The sequence below is a fragment of the Aquarana catesbeiana genome, linkage group LG10, assembly GCF_042186555.1.
Source record: "Aquarana catesbeiana isolate 2022-GZ linkage group LG10, ASM4218655v1, whole genome shotgun sequence".
In the NCBI taxonomy this organism is placed as follows: domain Eukaryota; kingdom Metazoa; phylum Chordata; class Amphibia; order Anura; family Ranidae; genus Aquarana; species Aquarana catesbeiana.
Window position 1 is genome coordinate 240,269,881 of NC_133333.1, and position 22,968 is coordinate 240,292,848.

At 42.7% G+C, this 22,968-nt stretch overlaps 1 protein-coding gene across 1 annotated transcript in view; it reads left to right on the top strand.

Moving 5' to 3' along the window:
• Positions 1 to 22,968, top strand: part of LOC141109904 (uncharacterized) — a 152,217-nt gene that overhangs the window by 115,190 nt on the left and 14,059 nt on the right. Inside the window, exons 40-45 of the mRNA XM_073601156.1 lie at positions 5,766 to 5,892; positions 5,985 to 6,184; positions 7,815 to 8,027; positions 11,558 to 11,703; positions 19,143 to 19,270; positions 20,739 to 20,886. Of these exons, the coding sequence (XP_073457257.1) occupies positions 5,766 to 5,892; positions 5,985 to 6,184; positions 7,815 to 8,027; positions 11,558 to 11,703; positions 19,143 to 19,270; positions 20,739 to 20,886 (962 nt within the window). The remainder of the gene's footprint in view (positions 1 to 5,765; positions 5,893 to 5,984; positions 6,185 to 7,814; positions 8,028 to 11,557; positions 11,704 to 19,142; positions 19,271 to 20,738; positions 20,887 to 22,968) is intronic.

The window sequence follows — 22,968 nt, forward strand, 5'->3', positions numbered from 1 at the left end:
AAGGGACATTTTTTTTTTTAAATGACAACATTTATTTATTTTTTATTGCATTTTAGTGTAAATATAAGATCTGAAGTCTTTTTGACCCCAGATCTCATATTTAAGAGGTCCTGTCATGCTTTTTTTTCTATTACAAGGGATGTTTACATTTCTTGTAATAGGAATAAAAGTGACACAATTTTTTTTTTTTTAAAGAACAGTGTAAAAATAAAAGGTAAAATAAAGAAGAAAAAAAAAGTGCAGAAGCGAATGCATAAGTGAGTAGCACCCGCTTATGAAAATGGTTTTCAAACCACACATGTGAGGTATTGCCATGATCAGTAGAGCGAGAGCAATAATTCTAGCCCTAGACCTCCTCTGTAACTCAAAACATGCAACCTGTAGAATTTTTTAAACGTCGCCTATGGAGATTTTTAAGGGTAAAAGTTTGTCGCCATTCCACGAACGGGCGCAATTTTGAATGGTGACATGTTGGGTATAAATTTACTCGGAGTAACATTATCTTTCACAATATAAAAAAAAATTGGGCTAGCTTTACTGTTGTATTATTTTTTAATGAAAAAAATGTGTATTTTTTTCCAAAGAAAGTGCGCTTGTAAGACCGCTGCGCAAATACGGTGTGACAGAAAGTATTGCAACGACCACCATTTTATTCTCTAGGGTGTTAGAAGAAAAATGTTTGGGGGTTCTAAGTAATTTCCTAGCAAAAAAAGAAGTTTTAACTTGTAAACAACAAATCCCCAAAAAAAGGCTCTGTGCTTAAGTGGTTAATACAATAAATATAGATAAATCAGGAGGAGAAGTTGGGACTTTGCATGAAGCATGCAGATTTGGAGGCAAAAATGAGCTATACAAGTCTGATAATGTTGAATTTATTAAATATTATACAGTAAAATGCATCAAAAGCAGTGGTACATATTGCATCTTCCATCATGATTAGTTGATTCATACATTAGCATATTGCACATAGACGATAATAATCAAGTAAATTGGGTGAAGTGGTATATACAGAATATTTTACAAAACTGCATGCTTATAGAATTTGTGGAATCTGAAGCTCGACGCGTTTCGTGGCTATCTTGCCACTCATCAGGACATGTAAATTGGATGTCTATAAAACGAAAATATTATATCAAGCAATGAGTAAGTCTAAAGAGTAAAATATAAATAAACAGCTTATAGAATTTGTGGAACCTGAAGCTCTACGCGTTTCGTAAAAATATAAATAAACAGAATATGCTTGAAACAACCACCCATACTCACAGGTGAGGTGATGGAAAGGGCGTGGCAGTGGTTACGTGGCACCTGTGAGTATGGGTGGTTGTTTCAAGCATATTCTGTTTATTTATATTTTTACGAAACGTGTCGAGCTTCAGATTCCACAAATTCTATAAGCATGCAGTTTTGTAACATATTCTGTATATACCACTTCACCCAATTTACTTGATTATTATCGTCTATTGCAATATGCTAATGTATGAATCAACTAATCATGATGGACGATGCAATATGTACCACTACTTTTGATGCATTTTACTGTGTAATATTTAATAAATTCAACATTATCAGACTTGCATAGCTCATTTTTGCCTCCAAATCCGCATGCTTCATGCAAAGTCCCAACTTCTCCTCTTGCTTCATTTTGACAGGGATGGAGGCAATTGTGACTTAACTGTCCTATGCCTCACACAAAGTCCCAACCCCTTTTTCCTTTATACAAAATGTAGACAAAGGAGGGGGAATGTTCAGTTACAGAGGGCAAAGGCTTGAAAAACCCACGTGTTGGTTGATGTGGAATTTTGTAATGACCAAGCAGTCCAACAAAGGATTGGATAAATCTAGAGCTGTATCAGAAAGCACGTTTTTTTTAAAGGCTGTGACTTATATGTAACTCTTTAACATCAGAATTTAGGAGTCTAAGGAACCCAATTTCTTGGATGATACCACACTCCACTATTTATAGATCAACCTTTGTAGCGTCTGAAATATTTTCAGAGAGTCAGCCTACCACCTCCATGCATACAGATCATACATCTGTTCTTTTTATAACTTGTTTTGGGGCTAAAGTTGTTTGAAAAGTATAGCAATGGAGAAGTATTAATTCCTGAAGAACAAGCTTACAATTTTTCCTAGGCTGGGACGTTCTCATCCTCTAAACGTGTGCGGAAGTCCTGCTTTATATTGCACAATCTTTGCCTCTGTCTGGAATCTCTACATTTGTGCAAATATTGGCTTAACAGCTAACAATGCTAAAAATGTTAGATTGCTGATAACATGGAACATAACAGGATTATCAATAATGATGAAGTCCATTCTATTGGGTGGTATTTAAAGCGGGGTTCCACTCAAATTTTTAACTTAATCTTCCCCCCTTCAGTTAAGTGCATAGATGTTCAAATGCCGCACGAAAATTTTTTTATCGCTGTAATTACCTTTATATTGCACTTTATTGTGGCACTTCCTGTCTCTCCTCCCATGGGAGTAGGCGTGTTTATTGCCTTTCTCCGGCGCCGCACTGTCTCCTGGGAGCCTAGTGTCAGGCTTCCCAAGATTCAGTGCGGGAACAATGATCATGCGTGTGAACAAGCTGTGAATGAACAGCATTCACCGCATCCAGGAAATCAATGCTTGTGGGCTTCACATGCCCACAAGCAAGATGGAAACGGCCAGCATAACATTTTTTAAGTTATTCTTCAGTACAAAAACAGACAGAGGCGGAAATATTACACCCAAACTGTGAGTATTATTTTGGGGTTAGCAAAGTGTCTCAATGGCCTAAAAAAAAAAAAGGATTGGTCGCCGGACTCCCGCTTTAATAAGCATAGCACATCCGCTTCCATTTTTATCTTCTCTATGGCTTTTCCCACTCCCTGAAATGAGGAAAAATCCTCTATTTTTGGGGATATGTGATGGAATGAGACTGTGAATACCTTCTGTTTTAAGACGACTACGCACTTAGTAGAGTGAGATCTTTTTGTTTGCTTATATCTTTTCATCATAACATGTATGATTATATTGTCCCATTGGGTACCAAACCCTACTCCATAGAAGACATGGTTTAAATATACTGAGCTGATGATGGCCAAGTTACTATTATTATACAGAATTTATATAGTGCCAACAGTTTGCGCAGCACCAAATAACCTGAAATAGTTGTATGTGGTTTGAAATACACAGCTCTATAATAATATTAACTTTAGCCCCAAATCAAATTATAAAAAGAACAGATGTATGATCTTTATGCATGGAGGTGGTAGGCTGACTCTCTGAAAATATTTCAGATACTATAAAGGTTGATCTATATATATATATATATTCATATATTTGCACTATATTGCACTATATTTGCACTATGCACCAGCATGTCTAAGGCTGGGTTCACACTGGGGCGATCACCGACATAGCATTGCTGTGCAGATGACATGCGATGTCTGTGCGATGCAAATTCAGCCATACATACTGTATGGCTGAAATTGCATTGCATTCGCACCAAAATTGTGTAGGACTCTTTTTTTTTTTTTTTGGTCCACACTGGAATCGGATCGCATGGGTGCGAAATCCGATTCTTATACCATTTGACAGTTCGCACTGCGATCTGCGAACCGATCTGGGGGTGTCAATAACTTTCTATTGACACTCGCAGTGGTTCACAGAGAGCAGTGTGAACTGCCTGCGAGTGACATGCGATGCGGGAACCCGCACAGGAATCTCGCTAGTTCCTACAGCGCATGTGTGTGAACCGGGACTAAAATGCGGGAAAATCGTCTTATTTTGGGGGTTTGTGATGGAATGCCTTCTATTTTAATTGGTTTTACTGTGTTACACACTGATTGAATCGATTGCATTAACCACTTCAGCCCCGGAAGATTTTACCCCCTTCCTGACCAGAGCACTTTTTGCGATTCGGCACTGCGTCGCTTTAACTGACAATTGCGCGGTTGTGCAACGTTGTACCCAAACAAAATTGACGTCCTTTTTTTTTCCCACAGATAAATCTTTCTTTTGGTGGTATTTGATCATCTCTGCAGTTTTTATTTTTTGCACTATAAACAAAAAAAGAGCGACAATTTTGAAAAAAAAAAAAAAAGGAATATTTTTTTACTTTTTGCTATAATAAATATCCCCCAAAAATATATAAAAAAAACACATTTTTTTCTCAGTTTAGGCTGATATGTATTCTTCTACATAATTTTGGAAAAAAATTGCAATAAGCGTATATTGATTGGTTTGCGCAAAAGTTTTATGGCATTTTTATTATTTTTTTATTAGTAGTGGCGGCGATCTGCGATTTTTATCGTGACTGCGACATTATGGCGGACACATCGGACACTTTTGACTCTATTTTGGGACCATTGTCATTTATACAGTGATCAGTGCTATAAAAATGCACTGATTACTGTATAAATGACATTGGCAGGGAAGGGGTTAAACACTAGGGGGCGATCAAGGGGTTAAGTGTGTCCTAGGGAGTTATTCTAACTGTAGGGGGGATGGGCTACCACTGACATGACAGCGATCACTGCTCCCGATCATAGGGAGCAGTAGATCTCTGTTATGTCACTAGGCAGAACAGGGAAATGCCTTGTTTACATAGGCATCTCCCCGTTCTGTGGCTCCGTGACACGATCGCTAGACACCGGCGGACATTGAGTCCACGGGACCTGTGGGCACAATCACGCTGTAAGTGGTGCGTGCGCCTGCTAGCTCCGCCAAGTAAAGGGGACGTACAGGTACACCCATTTGCCCACCGCTGCCATTGTGCTGACGTATATCAGCGTGCAGCGGTCAGCAAGTGGTTAAAGTGTTACTAAAGGTAATTAAAAAAAATAAAAAAAATTTAAATAATAAATATGGTATACTCACCTACTCTGTGCAGTGGTTTTGCACAGAGCAGCCTGGATCCTCCACTTCTGAGGTCCCTTGCTGGTCATTTTGGCTCCTCTTCTCTGTGTGCCCCCATAGCAAGCCGCTATGGAGAAGCACCGGATCACTTCTCCCATCTCTTCCCCTTTACACAGGGAAGAGAGCTATAAAAATGTTTTACCTTGATGCAGGGAATGCATTAAGGTGGAAACATTTTGGCTTTAGAATCACTTGAATCCCTTCTCACCATAAGCTGTATGATTATATTTTCTTGTGAAGTCCAACCTAAAGCATTTTCAAGAAACAACTAAAGACAAGTAAAGAGTTAGAAAAGCAACTCATTCGATCTGGTCTATTGACATGTAGATAGGACTGCAGGGTCTTTTTGTGCTTTAACAATCAGAATGAGAAGACTTTTTCAGAAAACTTTACATCCAACTAACTGGATAAACAGCCTGAGGACTAAGCGGGGCTCTTTCACCCTATCATTTTTTGGATAGACCTAGCTACACTGCTAGCTCATACCCTTCAGCAACTGGCATCCCTATCTATTGAGTGGCCCTGAGTCTGAATTTTCCTGGGTCCTAGCATTAGAAGACCACCTAAATCATTTAAAACATTTTTACCCCCCCCCCCCCCCCGTGTTGGGGCTAATCTTGTGAGTTTTATATCTAGTAATGGGGTTGATTTACTAAAACTGGAGAGTGCAAAATCTGGTGCAGCTCTGCATAGAAACCAATCAGCTTCCAGGATTTTTGTCAAAGCTTAATTCAACAAGTTAGAAGCTGATTGGCCAACAAGCTGAAGTTAGAAGCTGATTGGCTACCATGTTTTAGTAAACCAATCTCAATGTCTTATAATAAGTTGATTTAAAGAGACTAGCATCTTGACTTTTCCATCAGGATCAGTGAGTGAAAGTCGATGCAGAGCAGGATCATACTGTCCGCCCCGCACAGGAAGTCCTCCTCAGTGTCCTGGTGGCTACTTCTGTCCTGAGGGCTCTTCTGCCTATAACACCAGTGCACAGCTGTGAGTAGAAAATAGAGTTGTTCTGTTTATGACTGACAATGCCTTGTATTGTTATGTTCTCACCCGTTGTGATTGTCATTTTTTGTATGCAGCTGCCTGTTCCCATATTACTGCCCCCCTGGCAGTTCCCGTGTGACACCTTGTGCTGGAGGTTATCGGGCTGTTCAAACATCATCCCTCCGGTATTCTGCAGAGGCATCATGTAGAAGATGTGAAGCTGGAACCTATCGCAACAGCAGTGCCACCGATGCCTCCTGCCAGCCCTGTCCAGCCGGATACAGCTGCCCAACAGGTGAGTAGACTGACCATAAATGATTATATTTTGCAAATACCTTCTTGACTCTATTAATATTATTATTACTATTATAGGTACTTATATTGCGCCATCATTTTTACACAGTGCTTTACATAAATATATTGTACATTCACATCAGTCCCTGCCCTCAAGGAGCTTACAATCTAAGGTCCCTAAGGGCTCATTTACACTTGCTTTGGCTTCAACACACATTAAAGCGCCTTCAGCTTCAACATGCTTTTATGATGTGTTTGTGAGGCTTCAGTGGTGCTTCAGGGAAGCTTTAGTGAAGCTTTGTGATGCTCTTTTGAAGCTTGGCAGATGCCCTTTGTGTGTGTGTCGATATCTCATGCCTGCAATTTCTCCAAAACAAAGGGAAGCTAAAGCTGAATTAAAGCCTCTAAAAAGCTGCAGTTGCTTCAAGCGAGCTTTGCCATAGAGTTCTATGGAGGCTTTGAAGACGCTTTGAAGCCACACTAAAGCGACATGGGGTATAATTTTTAAAGCAAAGCCAAAGCAAGGTGCAAACAGGACTGTAAGCTGACCATTTTATTTAGTGACACGGGGTTTGACTGGCGTTCAGAGAGCTTTAACAAAGTCTGAAGCCTTGTTTTGAAGCAAGCGTAAACTAGTCCTAACTCACATTCATACACACACATACTAGGGCCCATTTATTCAGGAGCCAATTAACCTACCAGCATGTCTTTGGAGTGTTGGAGGAAACTGGAGTACCTGGAGGAAAGCCACACAGGCAGAACATGCAAACTTCAGGCAGGTAGTGTCATGGTTGGGATTCGAACCAACAACCCTAGTGCTGCTAGGGGGAAGTGCTAACCATCAGCCCCTGTTTTCAGGACAGAACTAGCATATCCCTGATTGACATCAGTTATTGCCTAGATCTGTCTGATGATGGAGAGTAGAGTCCTCACAAGTTATAGAAAAGTAGGGGTTACAGGTTCTGGGCCCCAAGTGCTAAAGGCTCTGGGCCCCAAATGCTAAAAACAGGTGGAAGGCTGGAGCTGTGATGACCATAGCCTTCACAAACACTGGAAACTGACAAGTCCGCTGTAGAATGTAAACCTATGTGTTCCTCTGTAGGAGGAAGATGTCCTGATGTTACATAATGTACTTACATAATCTCCTTGTCTGGTTCTTAATGCAGAGTTTTCCACCATCCTTCCAGATTTACAACCAGTGCTCGGCGGTCTAAAGTGACAGCTTTTTATTAGAGTATCTATAAGCATTGTTGTTATTTTTGTACATTGAAATACATTTTACGGGCCTGTGGAAAAATTCTTCTCAAATATCATAAAGATAGAGGATGTTTTGTGAGGATGTTTACATGTGTTTCAAAAACCACTCATTCTGTTCCTTTATGAAAAAAACATGTTTTTAGCAATAAGTCAATAGTTGTTAAAGTTTACTCTATCTATAAATATATGAATTGGAGTTTATGTAATGTCAGAATGCGAAGGACACCATAGAGATAGAATTTCAGCCCTTGATCTTAGCGGGTGGGGGGTTTATGTATCGTCCTTTCGCTCTTCAATAAAATGCTCTACAACCCATTTATGGTAAGTGTTAACTGTAAAATATTGTCACATAACTCCTGTTTACGTTATTACAGGCGTTGAAAGCTACCTGTCATACCCCTGTCTGGCTGGCCACTACTGCCCTTCCAGTACCATACTGCCCATTCCCTGCCCACCTGGCACTTTTGGCAACAGCACACAGGCAATAGGGGCAACTGACTGTCACCCATGCCCATCTGGCACCTACAACCACTTACCTGCTCAGGTGTCATGCTTTGTGTGCGGAAGTGCCTCCTATTCTGAATCAGGTATGTAATGTTTTACTGTGCACAGTTCGATCAGCAAAGATGATGTTGCACATTTTGATGACAAAGTTTTTTGTTTTGTTTTTTGAAGGAAATCACTTTTCTAACATGGCAATCTCCTATAGAAAATACTGTTGACCTAATATGGCCAATGATATCACAAGCTTCCCTTCCCTCTTTGTGTACATGCAGCTGCGGGGCGGGGAATCCCCCACCAGCAGCTGATTGGCCCAACAATAACAGCTGCTTTTCGGGTTCTGGCCAAACCCAAGATCCTTAATGTTGAGCAGTAATTAATGGACTTCTATTCTACAGTGCATCTGGAAAATATTCACAGCACTTCACTTTTTCCACATTTTGTTATGTTACAGCCTTATTTCAAAATGGATTAAATTCATTATTTTCTTAAAAAAAATTCTACAAACAAAGAACAGCGTGCAAAAAAATACCATTTCAAGTGCACATTTATAGTTGTCATGACCATATATAACATGTAATAGGTATAAGAATACAATAAAGAAAAATACAGCCATACCATGCCGTGTAGTTGTATGTTTAATACACAGTAACAGCCTCCATTAATAACATAAGGACACCATTGTCAGAATTTACTGATCAGTGGCTGCAGCCACCAATCAACAAAAGATTTCTGACATGTCCCTTCATTAGAAGCTGATCAAATGGCTGACTTCTATTGAACCAGGGGCAGCCACACATGGATTAAAATGTCGTCCTATCCGGTCAGTAAAGGCTCGTTCATATACGTTCATACATGCAGCTATACTGCTGCCCTTGTGTTTGACAGGCAGTGAGAAGGCGATATGTCACCTGCTCGCCGACTGCTTTAACTCTTAAAATGCTGATACACCATGCCACAACCTCCTGCCGAATGCGACCTGCCATTTAATTTTTTAAGTAAAGAGAAGGATCACGGGCATGGCTTGGGTTCAGCCCAGAGCAGCTGCATTTCTGTGTTTAAGTAGGTGGTCGGAGGTTGAAAAAGCCACAACCTCAACCTGCTTTTACCACCTCCCGGCCACCTCTGTGAACAAGCCCTAATGCCCTGTACATACGATCGGTTTTGCCGTCGGAATAAACTCTGAAGGTTTTTCCATCGGAGTTCCAACGGAATTCCACTCAAGCTGTCTTGCATACACATGGTCACACCAAATTCCGACCGTCCAGAACGCGGTGACGTGCAACAAGTACGACGGGACTAGAAAACAGAAGTTCAGTAGCCAGTAGCCAATAGCTTCCGTCTTGTACTTGCTTCAGAGCATGCGTCGTTTTTTGGTCCGTCGGAACAGCATACAGATGAGCTGTTTTCCCGATCGGAATTGGTTCCGTCAGAAAAATATATAGAACATGTTCTCTATTTAAGTCCATCTGAATTTTCGACGGTCGGAATATACGATGAAAGGCTCCCATCAGACTTTTTGTGACGGACATTCCGCTCGTGTGTACGCGGCATTACACTTACAGACCTTGTCCCTCCCCCTGTCTGAAACTGGACAGTGAAGGAGAAGCTGCAGGCTGATAGGCTCATCTCTCTACCATTCTGCTCGCTCCCCCTATCATCTTATCTTTTGTTAGCACATGAGCACTGCTGTCTCCAAATCTGAGCTCTGCTCTACAAAAGATTGCAAGATGACAAAATCCGGTATTTACAAAGCTTATGTTTAACAAAAAACTATTTAGTAATTTTATGTGTCTGGAGCTTTATTATTATATTATTATTCAGGATTTATATAATGGCAACACCTTGCACAGCACTTTACAACATGAGGGAACACAGTATAGTTATAATACAATTCAATTCAGGAGAAATCAGAGGACCCTGCTCATTAGAGTTTACAATCTAGAATACCTAGAATAGTACAATTCAATACAGGAGAAATCAGAAGACCCTGCTCTTTAGAGCTTACAGTCTAGAATACCTAGAATCAGGGGCGGACTGACCATTCGGGCACTCGGGCACTGCCCGAGGGTCCCATGCCCTAAGGGGCCCCATCAGAGGACCCTGCTCTTTAGAGCTTACAGTCTAGAATACCTAGATTCTAGAATACCTAGAATAGTACAATTCAATACAGGAGAAAGCTCACAATCTAAAATAATATTTGGGAATCCTGCCATATCCTTTTTTTTTTTTAATAAAAAAAGGCAGCTTTAGAAACAATCAAATGATGTTGCCCATGCAAGGAGACCCTATTAGTAGAGCCTATTGCAATGATCATTCTGCAAAAACCCTTAAGGCTCATTTACACAGGGCAGTTGAAAACCTTTTCTGAACGTTTTAAACTTAACAGCTGAAAATCTATGGTGAAAATTTTCGGTTTTACAGCTTTGAAATACTGCATTTATGTGAGTTTAGCAGCGGTTACGAGCATTTGAGTTTAGAAGCATTTTTTTTTTAAAGATGACCTCAGGAGAACCTCCTGAATGCCCACAATGCATGAAAAAACCAGTAAAATATGAACTATTTCAGCCATTCTGTGAGAGAAGAGAGAGCGGTGTGCTTGTAGATAGCTGTCTTTTTTTTTGCGTTTTCACTATGGATCCCATCATGATCATGTGTGAGGAGATTCTCCTGATGTTGCTGAGGCTCAGAAGACATCGAAAATTACATGAGAGGACCAGAGTCGCTAGTGGACTCATCCATTGATGCAGGCAACAGCATGTGGGGGAAATTTGTGTCTTTTCAAAATTTTTATATGATCAAAAATTAACAGAAATGTTCTTCCCTTTAAAAACGCTTATAAACACAAACGCGCATAAACGTGGTTTACCATGGTTATAAGCATTTGGTGTTTGAAATGCTGGTAAACTACAGTCCTAAACGTGATTTTTCTGCTTTCAAAAAATGTCTGTAACCTCAACTGCCCCTAAACTACTATAAACGACTGAGTGTACATGTACACATCAAATAACATAGAGGAGAGTTCAGGGGCTGCTGAAAAAAATGCCCAACTGCTCCTAAACTTCAGTTTAGCATCTGTAGTGTACATGAGGCCTTAGGCCTGATTTACACCTTTGCAGGTTGCAGTTTGCATATTCCGGGTGTATTTTGCATTTTTCAATACACGCTTTTGATCCATTGAAGTCTATGGAAACAACAACCAGATAAAAGTCCCTGGCCCTTTCCATAAAATGCACAGATGTGAACTACATCAATAAGAAACCATTTTAAATGGCCTGTAGTGTGTTTCTGCAAAACTGAAAACGCACTAAAAAAAATGCATAGGTGTGAACCAGGCCTTACTCTCCATGGCATTAACCAGGCTGCAAAGCCTACGTACATATATAATTTGCTCCAGCCTCTAGTGCAGTGGGAAATGAGTGGCAGGGCCAAGGTCCAGAGCATACTCTGCATTTACATGCCATGATCTAAAGCTGGGATTTATGTTAAGTACAGATTTAAATGAATTCTCTTTATTTGGATTATGATCTTGATTGCTATCACATGCTTGTTGTTAATGGATATTTAATTGTAACCTCAAATACTCCTGTTATTTCCTCTTTGAAACCTTCTCCAGGTGCCCGGAGCTGTGTGTGCCAGGGGCGGAATCGTGCGTTCCAAGAATCAGACGGATCTTGTATCTGCCAGGCTGGGTTTGTGTTTTATGATAACCGCCAACAACAGAGATCAGACAGTAGCAGTGATCAGGATTGCCAACCACAGGTACTGGAACAAATAATAATCCACCGTGGGAGAAGTCATATTTGTGTAGATATAAATATAGTTACACACAAACGTATGCGTGTTCTATTTGTGGAACCAATTACCAGACTGAAACATAATTACTCAATTACTAATTTATTAGGTCATAAAAAGCCAGACAAGAAGAAAGGGAGCTTTGTTTAATAACCGCAATGGTGAACAGCAACCTATCATCTTTATGGTGCTTTACTTACCCAATCCTCTCTTGCACCTGAAGGATAAAAGTGCTAGAATACAGGTTTTCATTCCTTCACCATCAATATTTACATTTGTCCTGTAGTTTTTTTAAAGTTTAACCCTAACCAAAACTTTTTTTCATGGGCAGGGTTAGTACCCCTGTTAGGTTTTTAGCATTTTCAGGATAGATCTGGTTTAAATTTTTTTCCTGAGTATCACTGTTATTTGAAAAAAAAAAGTAAGGGAGGGATATAAAATGTTACGGTTGTCACTAGAATAGAAGTAGAGGAATAGGATTCCTCCTCATTTTGAGGAGATTTCCATGTACTCCCACATGTATGCATCTCTTTGATTTGTATTAACTTTTTTAAAGGGGCTTGACCTCTCTAGTCTTCTGAACTTAGCCCTGTCCAACTGCCATGGTTCTGTTGAAAAGTGCACTCCAGTGGCCATTAAGGAGAATGTGTCAGCCTCCTATGGTAGTGAGCCCTTGTAGAAGGCCAACTCATGGTTCCCTGGGGCTCGGAGGCTAAGCCCCAGCCTACTTTTTCACCAGGGCTCTTGATGGTGGGGTTGGACTTGCATTAGACTGAAACCAGGTCACGACCCCCAGGTACGCCCAGTTGATGTCGAGACCACTCGTGTGTGCAGAATACAGATGGCAAGAGACAGAAGAGGATCCAGAAAAGGAGCCAAGATCAAGGCATAGAGCGGGCAGGCAAACGCGGTAGACAAAGCCGGGACAGGTACCTGGGAAGTCAGAGACAAAATACAAGTAATACTCAGGAAAGCAGGAGCATGGAAAAACTAGGAAGTTGCTCAGGCAATGCGAACAGCACTGAAGTGAGCAGACTGAGAGACGGACCAGAAAGTGATAGAACAGAAGGGGATATAAATGCACAGTAGAGCAGGTGAGGCCTATAGGTGGACACAGACCAGCAGCACATTTGAGTGAAACCAGAGGTCCAGAAGAACCAGAAGCAAGGAAGTAAGAATTTCAAAAGCAGGAAACTGCAGGCTTTCACAGTATGTCAGGGTAACTCTATGCAACCTTATAAGTTTCCTGTTACATGGCAAAAAGTATCCGTTACAACAGGTATCCTCATCCTTCTCATAATTATACCCAAAAGTTGAACTTTTTTTGCTGAAACTTCAACACCTGGAACTATTCCAAAACCATTAGAAGTCAAATAACATATCTATCATAAAAAATATGCCATTTATTACATATTGTCACACAAATAAAAAAAAGAGCCTATGCACAATAAATAACACCACAACATATGCAGTTTCCACCAAAATGCCCTCTTAGACTTGACCTGTAGTCCTGTTTATAGTGTATATAAGTCAATGAATCCAGTCCGCACTATAGCCGAAAGACGGCTGCAGTGTGGACCTACTTTTCCTGGGGGGGGCGTCCATGGATGTCCTCCCGTGCTCGAGCTGCCTGAGCGCCCCCTGGGCGCGCTCTGTGATCAGCGAGTCTATGGGACTCGGCTGATCACAGATCGGCGTAAGGGGTCAATCCTGACCCCTTACCACGCGATCAGCTGTCAGCCAATGACAGCTGATCATGTGATGTAAACAGAGCCGGTAATCGGCTATTTTTTTTCTTCGCGCTGGTAGCGTGAGGAGAAAAAATAAAGCCGATCAGCGGCAGCTGTGAGAGGGACATCGGTCCCAATCATGGAGAGCCTCTGCAGAGGCTTCTGTGCCACCTACCAGTGCACAACAGTGCCGCCTACCAGTGCGCACAGTGCCATCTATCAGTGGCCATCAGTGCCGCCCATCAGTGCCGTCTTATCAGTGCTTATCAGTGTTGCCTTATCTGTGCCTATCAGTGTTGCCTTATCTGTGCCCATTAGTGCAGCCCAACAGTGCAGCCTCATCAGCAAATATCAATGAAGGAGAAAAAAAAGGAGAGAAAATTTATGAAACATGTTTTTTTTTTTCAAAAATTTCTGTCTTTTTTTGTTTAACAAAAAATAAAAACCCAAGTGGTGATTAAATACCACCAAAAGAAAGCTCCATTTGTGTGAAGAAAAATGATAAAAATGTCATTTGAGTACAGTGTAGCACGACCGCGCAATTGTCATTCAAAGTGTGACAGCGCTGAAAGCTAAAAATTGGTTTGGGCAGGAGGGGGGCTTAAGTGCCCAGTAAGCAAGTGGTTAAGGGGAAACATGTAAATGTGTTAGCATGGCCTAGTCAAAGCCCAGACCTCAATCCAATAGAAAATCTGTGGTCAGACTTAAAGGTTGCTGTTCACAAGCACAAACCATCCAACTTGAAGGAGCTGGAGCAGTTTTGCAAGAAGGAATGGGCAAAAATCCCAGTGGTAATATGTGGCAAGCTCTTAGAGACTTATCTAAAGCGACTTGGAGCTGTGATGGCCGCAAAAAGTGGCTCTACAAAGTATTGACTTTAGGGGGGTGAATAGTTCTGCACATTGACTTTTTCTGTTATTTTGTCAAATTTGTTTGCTTCACAATAAAAAAAACATATTCAAAATTGTGGGCATGTTCTGTAAATTAAATGATGCAAATCCTCAAACAATCCATGGTAATTCCAGGTTGTGAGGCAACAAAACACGAAAAATGCCGGGGGGGGAATACTTTTGCAAGGCACTGTATGTAAATCACCAGGGCGGAACGAAGAGTTGGCAGCCCTGACAGTAGCCAGCATCCTCCGGTGGGCAGAACACCTTCCGAGGTAGACCCGTTGGCGTCTCGGCTTAAAGGAATGGTACTGAGGTTTCTGGCAAGGTCTCTGGCTCCCCTGGTGGACACTGCAGATGCTCTGGTGGCCCCGTGGGGTTGGCATAGTCGGATCTACGCCTCTCCTCCTCTCAAGATTCTGCCGCGGCTTTTGCGCAGGATTGAGGCCGAAGGGATTTCAGTCATTCTAGTGGACCCGGATGGTCTTGACGGTCTTGGTACGCCGACCCGGTGTGCTTGGTCGCTGACATCCCTTGGAGACTGCCTCTCAGGGAGGTTCTACTGTCCCAAGGGCTGATCTTCCATCCTGCTTCAGTCGCTGGTTTTTCAAGGCCTAGCTGTTATAAGCCAGGTGCTGAAGTTACAATGCTGCTGAAGGCTAGGAAGCCTTAGGGAAGATTTACCACCAGCCATGGATAGCATACATATCCTGGTGTGAGGCGCTTGCCATTTACCCTCGTTCTTTCTTGGTGGCTCGGATTTCGACCTTCCTTCATGGTGGGGGTTGAGCAGAACTTGGCCTTGAGTACCATCAAGGGCCTGGTGTCAGCCTTGGTGGGTTTATTCGGCGGTGTCCCCTGGTCTCGCACTCCCTAGTGTGTACTTTTAATCAAGGGGTTCGACATCCGTCTCCACCGGTGCGGTCGCTTCTACCGCCGTGGGATCTACTCTTGGTGCGTTCAGTTCTACAGGAGCCTCCCGTTAGAAATATTTGGGAGGTTCCTCTACTTGCTCTGTCCCAGAAGGTGGCTTTTTTTGGTTGCTATCACCTCTGCTCACAGAGTGTCGTAACTGTAGGCGTTACCATGTCATACTTCTTACCTGGTGAACCACAAAGATGAAGTGGTTCTTTGCTCTTGTCCGTGGTTCCCTCCTCTGAGTCTGTCAATGTCTGTCAATGAACGAATGAGAAAATACGATTTTTGACTTACCGTAAAATCCGTTTCTCTGAGTTCATTGACAGACACAGCACCCACCTCTCTATGGAGTTTTGATGCTTCTGACACTGCTTATTACTAAACTGAAGGCCTATAGCAGAGAGGGGGGTATATATCACCTAGGACTGCCCATAGGTGTAGCCAAGTCTTTTTTCTGCCTAGTGTCCTACTCCTGTAGGGGGTGATTTAACCCTATGGTTCTTAATAATGGAGCGCTGTGTCTGTCAATGAACTCAGAGAAACGGATTTTACGGTAAGTCAAAAATCCTATTTTATTGGTACTTTCAATAAAATCCATTTTGAACACTAAGAAAAGATGAGGGGTGGGGATCAGGAGGGCACAAGACTGGGTTTAGGAGGGCGCAGTGCAGGTTCCGGAACTCTACCTGGGGCACAGCCATGCCGTGACAGCTTAGTAAAAAGCGTGGCTGTCAAAGCAAAACAGGGACAGTTGGCAAATATGATGTAATGCAAGATTATCATGGGGCGCCCATGCACTTGGGGCCATCTTCTTAGTGGGCTCCAGTCTTACTACACACCACGCTGATGTGTGCCTTTCCTACAAGACACCAACAGCTGATCCCAGCGAGCCTTCCGGGTGCTATGTGAACCTTGAGCCTGTTTACTTGGGCTTTTACCTTTTAAAATTGGACTGTGTCATTCACACATGACTGTGTTTTTATCTGGACTGTGTGCTTTATCTATGGCCACACAATAAATGTTACTTCATGGTTTATGTAGCAAGGTCCCGGGTCTCCAGAGGCCTAATGATGACCTCCAGAGTCAGGGACAGCTGACATCCTTCTGTGTAGAGTGGGTTACGAGGCATGGTGGGTGTAATGCAAGGTAGATTCATGGGCGCTAGAAACTTCTTGAATGCAAAGGGACTTATTGTCTCTTAACCACTTGCCTACTGCCGTATTGTAAAATGAAGGCGGCAGGAACCCTTCCTCCCTCCGGGCGGACATCATATGATGTCTTTGTCTTCCCGGCATTGTGGAGAGCGCGCGCATGCTCGGCGCATCACTGGGGACCCGGTGCGCGTGCCCGGTGGCCGCGATGTCCGCCGGGCACCCGCGATTGCTCATCACAGAGCAGGGACGTGGCTCTGTGTGTGTAAACACACAGAGCCACGTCCTGTCAGGGGAGAGGAGAACTGATCGTATGTTCCTTGTATATAGGAAACCATGTTGGTCTTCTCCCCTCATCAGTCCCCCCCCCCCACAGTTAGAATCACTCCCTAGGGGACACATTTAACCCCTTCAGTGCCCCCTAGTGTTAACCCCTTCCCTGCCAGTGACATTTATACAGTAATCAGTGCATTTTTATAGCACTGATCGCTTTATAAATGTCAGTGGTCCCAAAATAGCGTCAAAAGTGTCTGATCTGTCCGCCATAATGTCACAGTCGCGATAAAAATCGCAGATCGCCGCCATTAGTAATAAAAAAAAAACGTTAATAATAAAAATGACATAAATCTATCCCCTATTTTGTAGATGCTATAACTTTTGCGCAAACCAATCAATATACGCTTATTGCGATTTTTTTTTTTTTTACCAAAAATATATAGAAGAAGAATACATATCGGCCTAAACTGAGAAGAAAAAAAATTTTTTTCCTTTTTAAAAAAGAAATGGGCTATTTATTATAGCAAAAAGTAATAAATATTGTCGGTCTTTTTTTGTTTATAGCGCAAAAAATAAAAAACACAGAGGTGATCAAATACCACCAAAAAAAAGCTCTATTTGTGGGGAAAAAATAATTATCAAAATTTTATTTAGGTACAAGGTCACGTGACCGCGCATTTGTCATTCAAAGTGTGACAGCGCTGAAAGCTGAAAATTGGCCTGGGCAAGAAGGGGGTGAAAATGCCCTGTATTAAAGTGGTTAAACAGCAGAACTGTGGGAGAGAGGATTGGGGTCAGGACACCCTTTAGTAGTTGAAATGTTAATTAGCAGACTCCGAGACTTCTATAGTTGGAAAGCCATGCAGGCAAAGGCTCCCAGCCGGACACCACATCTGCATGTGTAGACACGCTGTCTCCTACGGCAACAATCTTGAACAGTTTCTAACAAAGATTACAATGAACTCTTTCACTTCCTCCACAATCTCCTATTGTAGATCTTCACTCAACTGAGCTCCCAGTCTCTCTCACTAGACTTGCTGATCCACAGCCACTGGATCTCCTGATCTCTTCTAATCTTCTCTCTCTCTCTATCTTTCTCAAGCGTCACCCCCGCTTTCCTGCTGGGTCCCTATAGCTTGGCATCCAAGATACATCCAAGATACTCAAGCTTCACCCCACTGGCCTGCTTCACTGGCTTTGCACACAAAGCTGCTGAAGTTACCCAATTCTTCACCGTCCCCGGTTGGTGAAAATACTGCTCCTGTACTTGCAGATAAACAGGTACAACTCCTACATAAGTTGTACCTGTTTATCTGAGGTCTTCTCTTCTCTACACCCATTTAAAATCCAAAATGTATAAAGCTTGTCTGGGCACTCAGTAAAAGGGGGTGGAGAGCGTAAAGTGGACCTTCAGTAATTTTTTCATCTTTCCATCTATTAAATCTTCTGCCCTTGTTGTTGTTTTAACTTTGGATAGTAAAACATTTTTTTCTGCCAGTAAATCCCTTATACAGCCCACTTCCTGTTTCTTGTCTGGTCATTAGCCTAGGCTTATGTCATCATGCACAGCTCTCTCTCTCACTCACTCTTGTGAGAGTCGCGCTGGTCCCTGGTAACAAGGTGGACGGTCCCTTAGTGGCAACAGCTTCCCCTCTACCTCCCACCATGACTGGTTCTCCGGCCGGCAAAACCGTCACTTTTGGTTGGACTGTAAGCCGCAATCCCAACCCTACGATGCTCTCTTGCTTCTGGATAGGCCCTCAGACAGCCTAGCAGCCAGATCTCCCACGGGATAGGCCTCAGGCTCTGGCCTAGCAGCCCAGGGCAGCACAACACACGTCCACCCAGACAGACGTCCAGGAGGCACAGAACCCAGATCACCTGACCTCACCCAAATAAATAGGTTCTCCCAGCAGGCCAAGGGACCCAAGAAAATTCCTGCCCATTGGCTGAGACACCCCATTCATTCCTAATCTGTCCTTGCAATGCCCTCGTTTTATCTAATGTCACCAGGTACCCAGCCATCTAGTGACAGAAGAGAGAAGTGCAGCAATTCCAGAATTAGGGGGAAATCAACTGACCTTCTAACAATTGGCCAAGACAACTATCACTTGGCAAATACATTTAATAGCAACCCTGCCTAACCATCAGGGTGCTACATCTATATGGAAGCAAGTTTTATGTTAAATGTTTAAATGTTTATTCATCATCCTCCAGTTTATCTCTTTGCTTCTCATGGATACCTTGACTTTACCAGTGCGCAGCATATAGCCTTTGTGTATCCTTTAACCAGGACTCCCAAAATCCCCCCGATGACACAACACATTAGGCAGACACTTGTCAGATACAGTCATAGATTAATATTGTGAAACCCTTCATTAAAGTTGCTTGCAATTGTCATGTTGTTAGTGGTAAAGTCAATACATTTCTTTTGTTTGTAGGTGGAGGAACGCTGTTCTGCGGTTGAAGTGCGTCTGGCAGCCACACGAAAGTGTGTTTCCACAGAGCAATATGACTGCACCCCGTTCTGTGGCCCGCTGGAGGGAGAGCTCATCGCTGAACTTGGAATGTCAGAACTTTTTTTTTTGCTTTATAACACAATCGTAATGTTAACATACAATCAAACGGATACCTTGGTTTTATTTAGATCCACATCAAGCTTAAAGTGGTTGTAAACCCTTACACACACATATATATATATATCCGGTGAAGTGACTGGCTTCAGCTGATACAGAGAAGAAACAAATCCTCCTACATAAGTTGTACCTGTTTATCTGAGGTCTTCTCTTCTCTACACCCATTTAAAATCCAAAATGTATAAAGCTTGTCTGGGCACTCAGTAAAAGGGGGTGGAGAGCGTAAAGTGGACCTTCAGTAATTTTTTCATCTTTCCATCTATTAAATCTTCTGCCCTTGTTGTTTTAACTTTGGATAGTAAAACATTTTTTTCTGCCAGTAAATCCCTTATACAGCCCACTTCCTGTTTCTTGTCTGGTCATTAGCCTAGGCTTATGTCATCATGCACAGCTCTCTCTCTCACTCACTCTTGTGAGAGTTTGCCTGGAAGGGAGGGGTGATGAGTCATAAAAGGGCCAATGAGAGCTGCAGGACTGGAGGTGTGTGTCTGTGTAAATCCAGGAAGTGAACAGGCAGCAGCTTCAGCTGCCCACAGTTAAAATGGCTGCAGCCAGACTCAATGGAGGGTTGATTTCTGCGGCATATTTGGCAAGTACAGAATCGCAGTATATATAAAATAATATGCAAAGTGTTTGGAGGGAAGCTTCGGAATGGCAAAGATGTTTTTATTACAAATTATGTGAGCAGACCGCAGTTCCTCTTTAAGTGGAACACTGCAGAGCAGACCTCGGAGAGCTGATTGGAGGGAAAGGACACACCCTCCTCCACACAGCTGAGGCTGTCAATCACAGGCTGTGTCCTGGGGCTCCATCCCCTATCACCTTTTTTCCTCTTTGTGTCAGGAAAACTTATCAGAAGTGACTCTGCTAATAGCAGAGGAAGGAGGCAGCAGACAGAAATGACACTTACTGCTCTGGATTTAGACAAGTACACACTATAGGCTGCAGGGGTCTCAAACTGGCGGCCCTCCAACTCTTGCAAAACTACAACTCCCATCATGCCTCTGCCTGTGGAAGTCACGCTTGTAACTGTCAGCCTTGCAATGCCTCATGGGACTTGTAGTTTTGCAACAGCTGGAGGGCCGCCAGTTTGAGACCCCCGCTATAGAGGGATATGCTATGTTCATATTTCATGTCTGAGGTTTACAACCACTTTAATATGTATTTATTACTCAACGGTGATCGTTCACTTTTTACCAGGTGTTGATTTATGGGAGTTTGAACATATGGGTAACAATATGAGTATTAATGCTAAAACACATCACTCCTCTGTGTGTACAGTCCTAACAATGGGTTGTAGCACAGTATATACCCCACAACACTCCACCCAACACTGACCTGTACAGGAAGTAGAAGCCGGTCCTCTATGCCAATATTAAGCGATCTATTTGTTTTGTGCAGGTGTCGCTGTGCGCAGTACATCTCTGCAGAGGAACTCTGTGACCAGTTCTGTCTGATGAAGGCGCCCAAGATATCCATGAGTATTGGCTCCAACGGACAGTTTCTCCTGCAGATTGAGGATTCAGAGAGGAGAAGGAGTAGAAAACTGGTGGGTTCAAAACAGCTATTAATGAACAAAGTCAACAATGAACAAATGTCACTAAATGATCTTCCTTCAAACAGTACCTTGTTGTAGTCTAAAGAGCCTAGAGAACCCAGCCGTTGGGTAAAGTAAGGTTCCTCTGCTGCTCGGGTACTTAGTCTTATCATGTCCGTCCCCCTAGCTAAAGGCTATCAGTGCATGCTTTAAAGTGGTTGTAAACCCTTACATATAACCAGTGAGGTGACTGACCTCAGGTGATACACAGAGATGAAACAAATCCTCCTACATAGGTTGTACCTGTTTATCTGCAGTTATCTCTACATCCGTTCAAAGTTCAGAATTTATAAACCTTGTCTGAGCTTTTTGTACATTGAATAAAATTTTCATATTTTTTACATTTTGTTCTCTTTGCATCTATAACTCCTTGACCCTTGTTGGTTCTCTGCCCGCAATATCCCTTTGGGGCATTCCTGTTTCTTCATTCATTTTGGGATGTGGCAGAGACCCTTGGGATCAGCTCTTCAATAGTTCCTTTCCATTTATTTTTCCGAGCTAACAGAAAAAGGGGGCGGAGAGATGAAGTTACACTGAAGAAGATCTCTGGCAGCTGATTGGAGGGAAGGGACACCCCCCCCCCTTCTCTCAGCACACAGGAACAGAGCTGAGGCTGTCAATCAGTTGGAGGTCCTTCACCTGTCACCATTTTTCTCTTGGTGTCAGGAAAAATTGTCAGAAGTGATTCATGCTGATGGCAAAGGAACAAAGCAGCAGACAGAAATGACACCTAGTGCTCTTAATTGAATTACACATTATAGAGGGATATGCTTTGTTCATATTTCATGTCTGAGATTTACAACCAATTTAAAATGTATCTTATTTGCCTCTAGGTCTAGCTGTCATTAAACAACAAACCAGGTTATATTTAGCCAATACTTCCTTAAAGAAGCATGTATATTTTATGAAGTTTACTCCTTTACGTAGGGTGATGGATGGTTTGACTGATCTGGTCTATCTTTACTTCCCCATATTGTATAAAACTCTTGAGGCCCTTATGGTTGTTACAGAGGTAGGAAATGGAAATACCTGGAGACCCGGCAGTAGCAGGTGTCTGCTATTTCTATATTCTGCCAGTGGGGTCACAGATGGAAGTTTGGACCCCAGGATGACCTACCATCTGATGGCACCTGGCAGATGAAGGGCAGCAGTAGAATGTATGAGGTCTCAAGTTCTCAGTCTAGGTAGAGTCTATTTCTTAGTGATAAACCCGATTGTCAAGCTGATGCTCTGGCATCTATACATTCTCAGTCATTGACCTGGAACAAGTATACCAATTCGGTTCTGGTTTGTACGCTTGTGAATACACAACACAGGCGCCCCCTGAAATTCTCACAGTACAGGTTACCTATGTCCTGCCGATATTTCTACTGGAAATAGAGGCTCCATGGGTGAGATTTCAGCGTAGGAATTTGTCTCCAACCCCTCCAACAAGCCAGTGGTAAAGAGATCACTCCCTCTCGTCTGCATTCTGCATTTGTTTATTCTGTAGTATAGATAATTCATTGGGGCCCCTTACACAGCTTTAGGCCTGGGCCCCCGACTTGACCACCAACATTCCCCAGGGCCAGCCCACTTGCCATCCCACCAAATCCGCCCACTGGCCATCCCACTGAGTCCTTCAGTGCATCCACTTTTATTTTACCACTCTTAAAACTTAATATATGAAAATGATATGTGTATTCCAAGACATCAGTCCTGAGCTGCGACTGGTGTGGCGCTGAAACCAGCATCCGGTCTGCAGGGAGAGAGCAATGAAGTAGAAAGCAATGAAGCTGTCCCATACAGTATGTACAGGAGAGGAGTGTGGAGGATATGACAGTGAGCAGTATGTAGAGGAGAGGAGTGTGGATGGTATGTACAAGAGAGGAGTGTGAAGGGTATGATGGGGGCAGTATGTAGAGGAAAGGAGTGTGGAGGATATGACAGTGGGCGGTATGTAGAGGAGTGTGGAGGGTATGACAGTGGGCAGTATGTAGAGGAGAGGAGTGTGGAGGGTATGACAGTGGGCAGTATGTACAGTTGAGGAGTGTG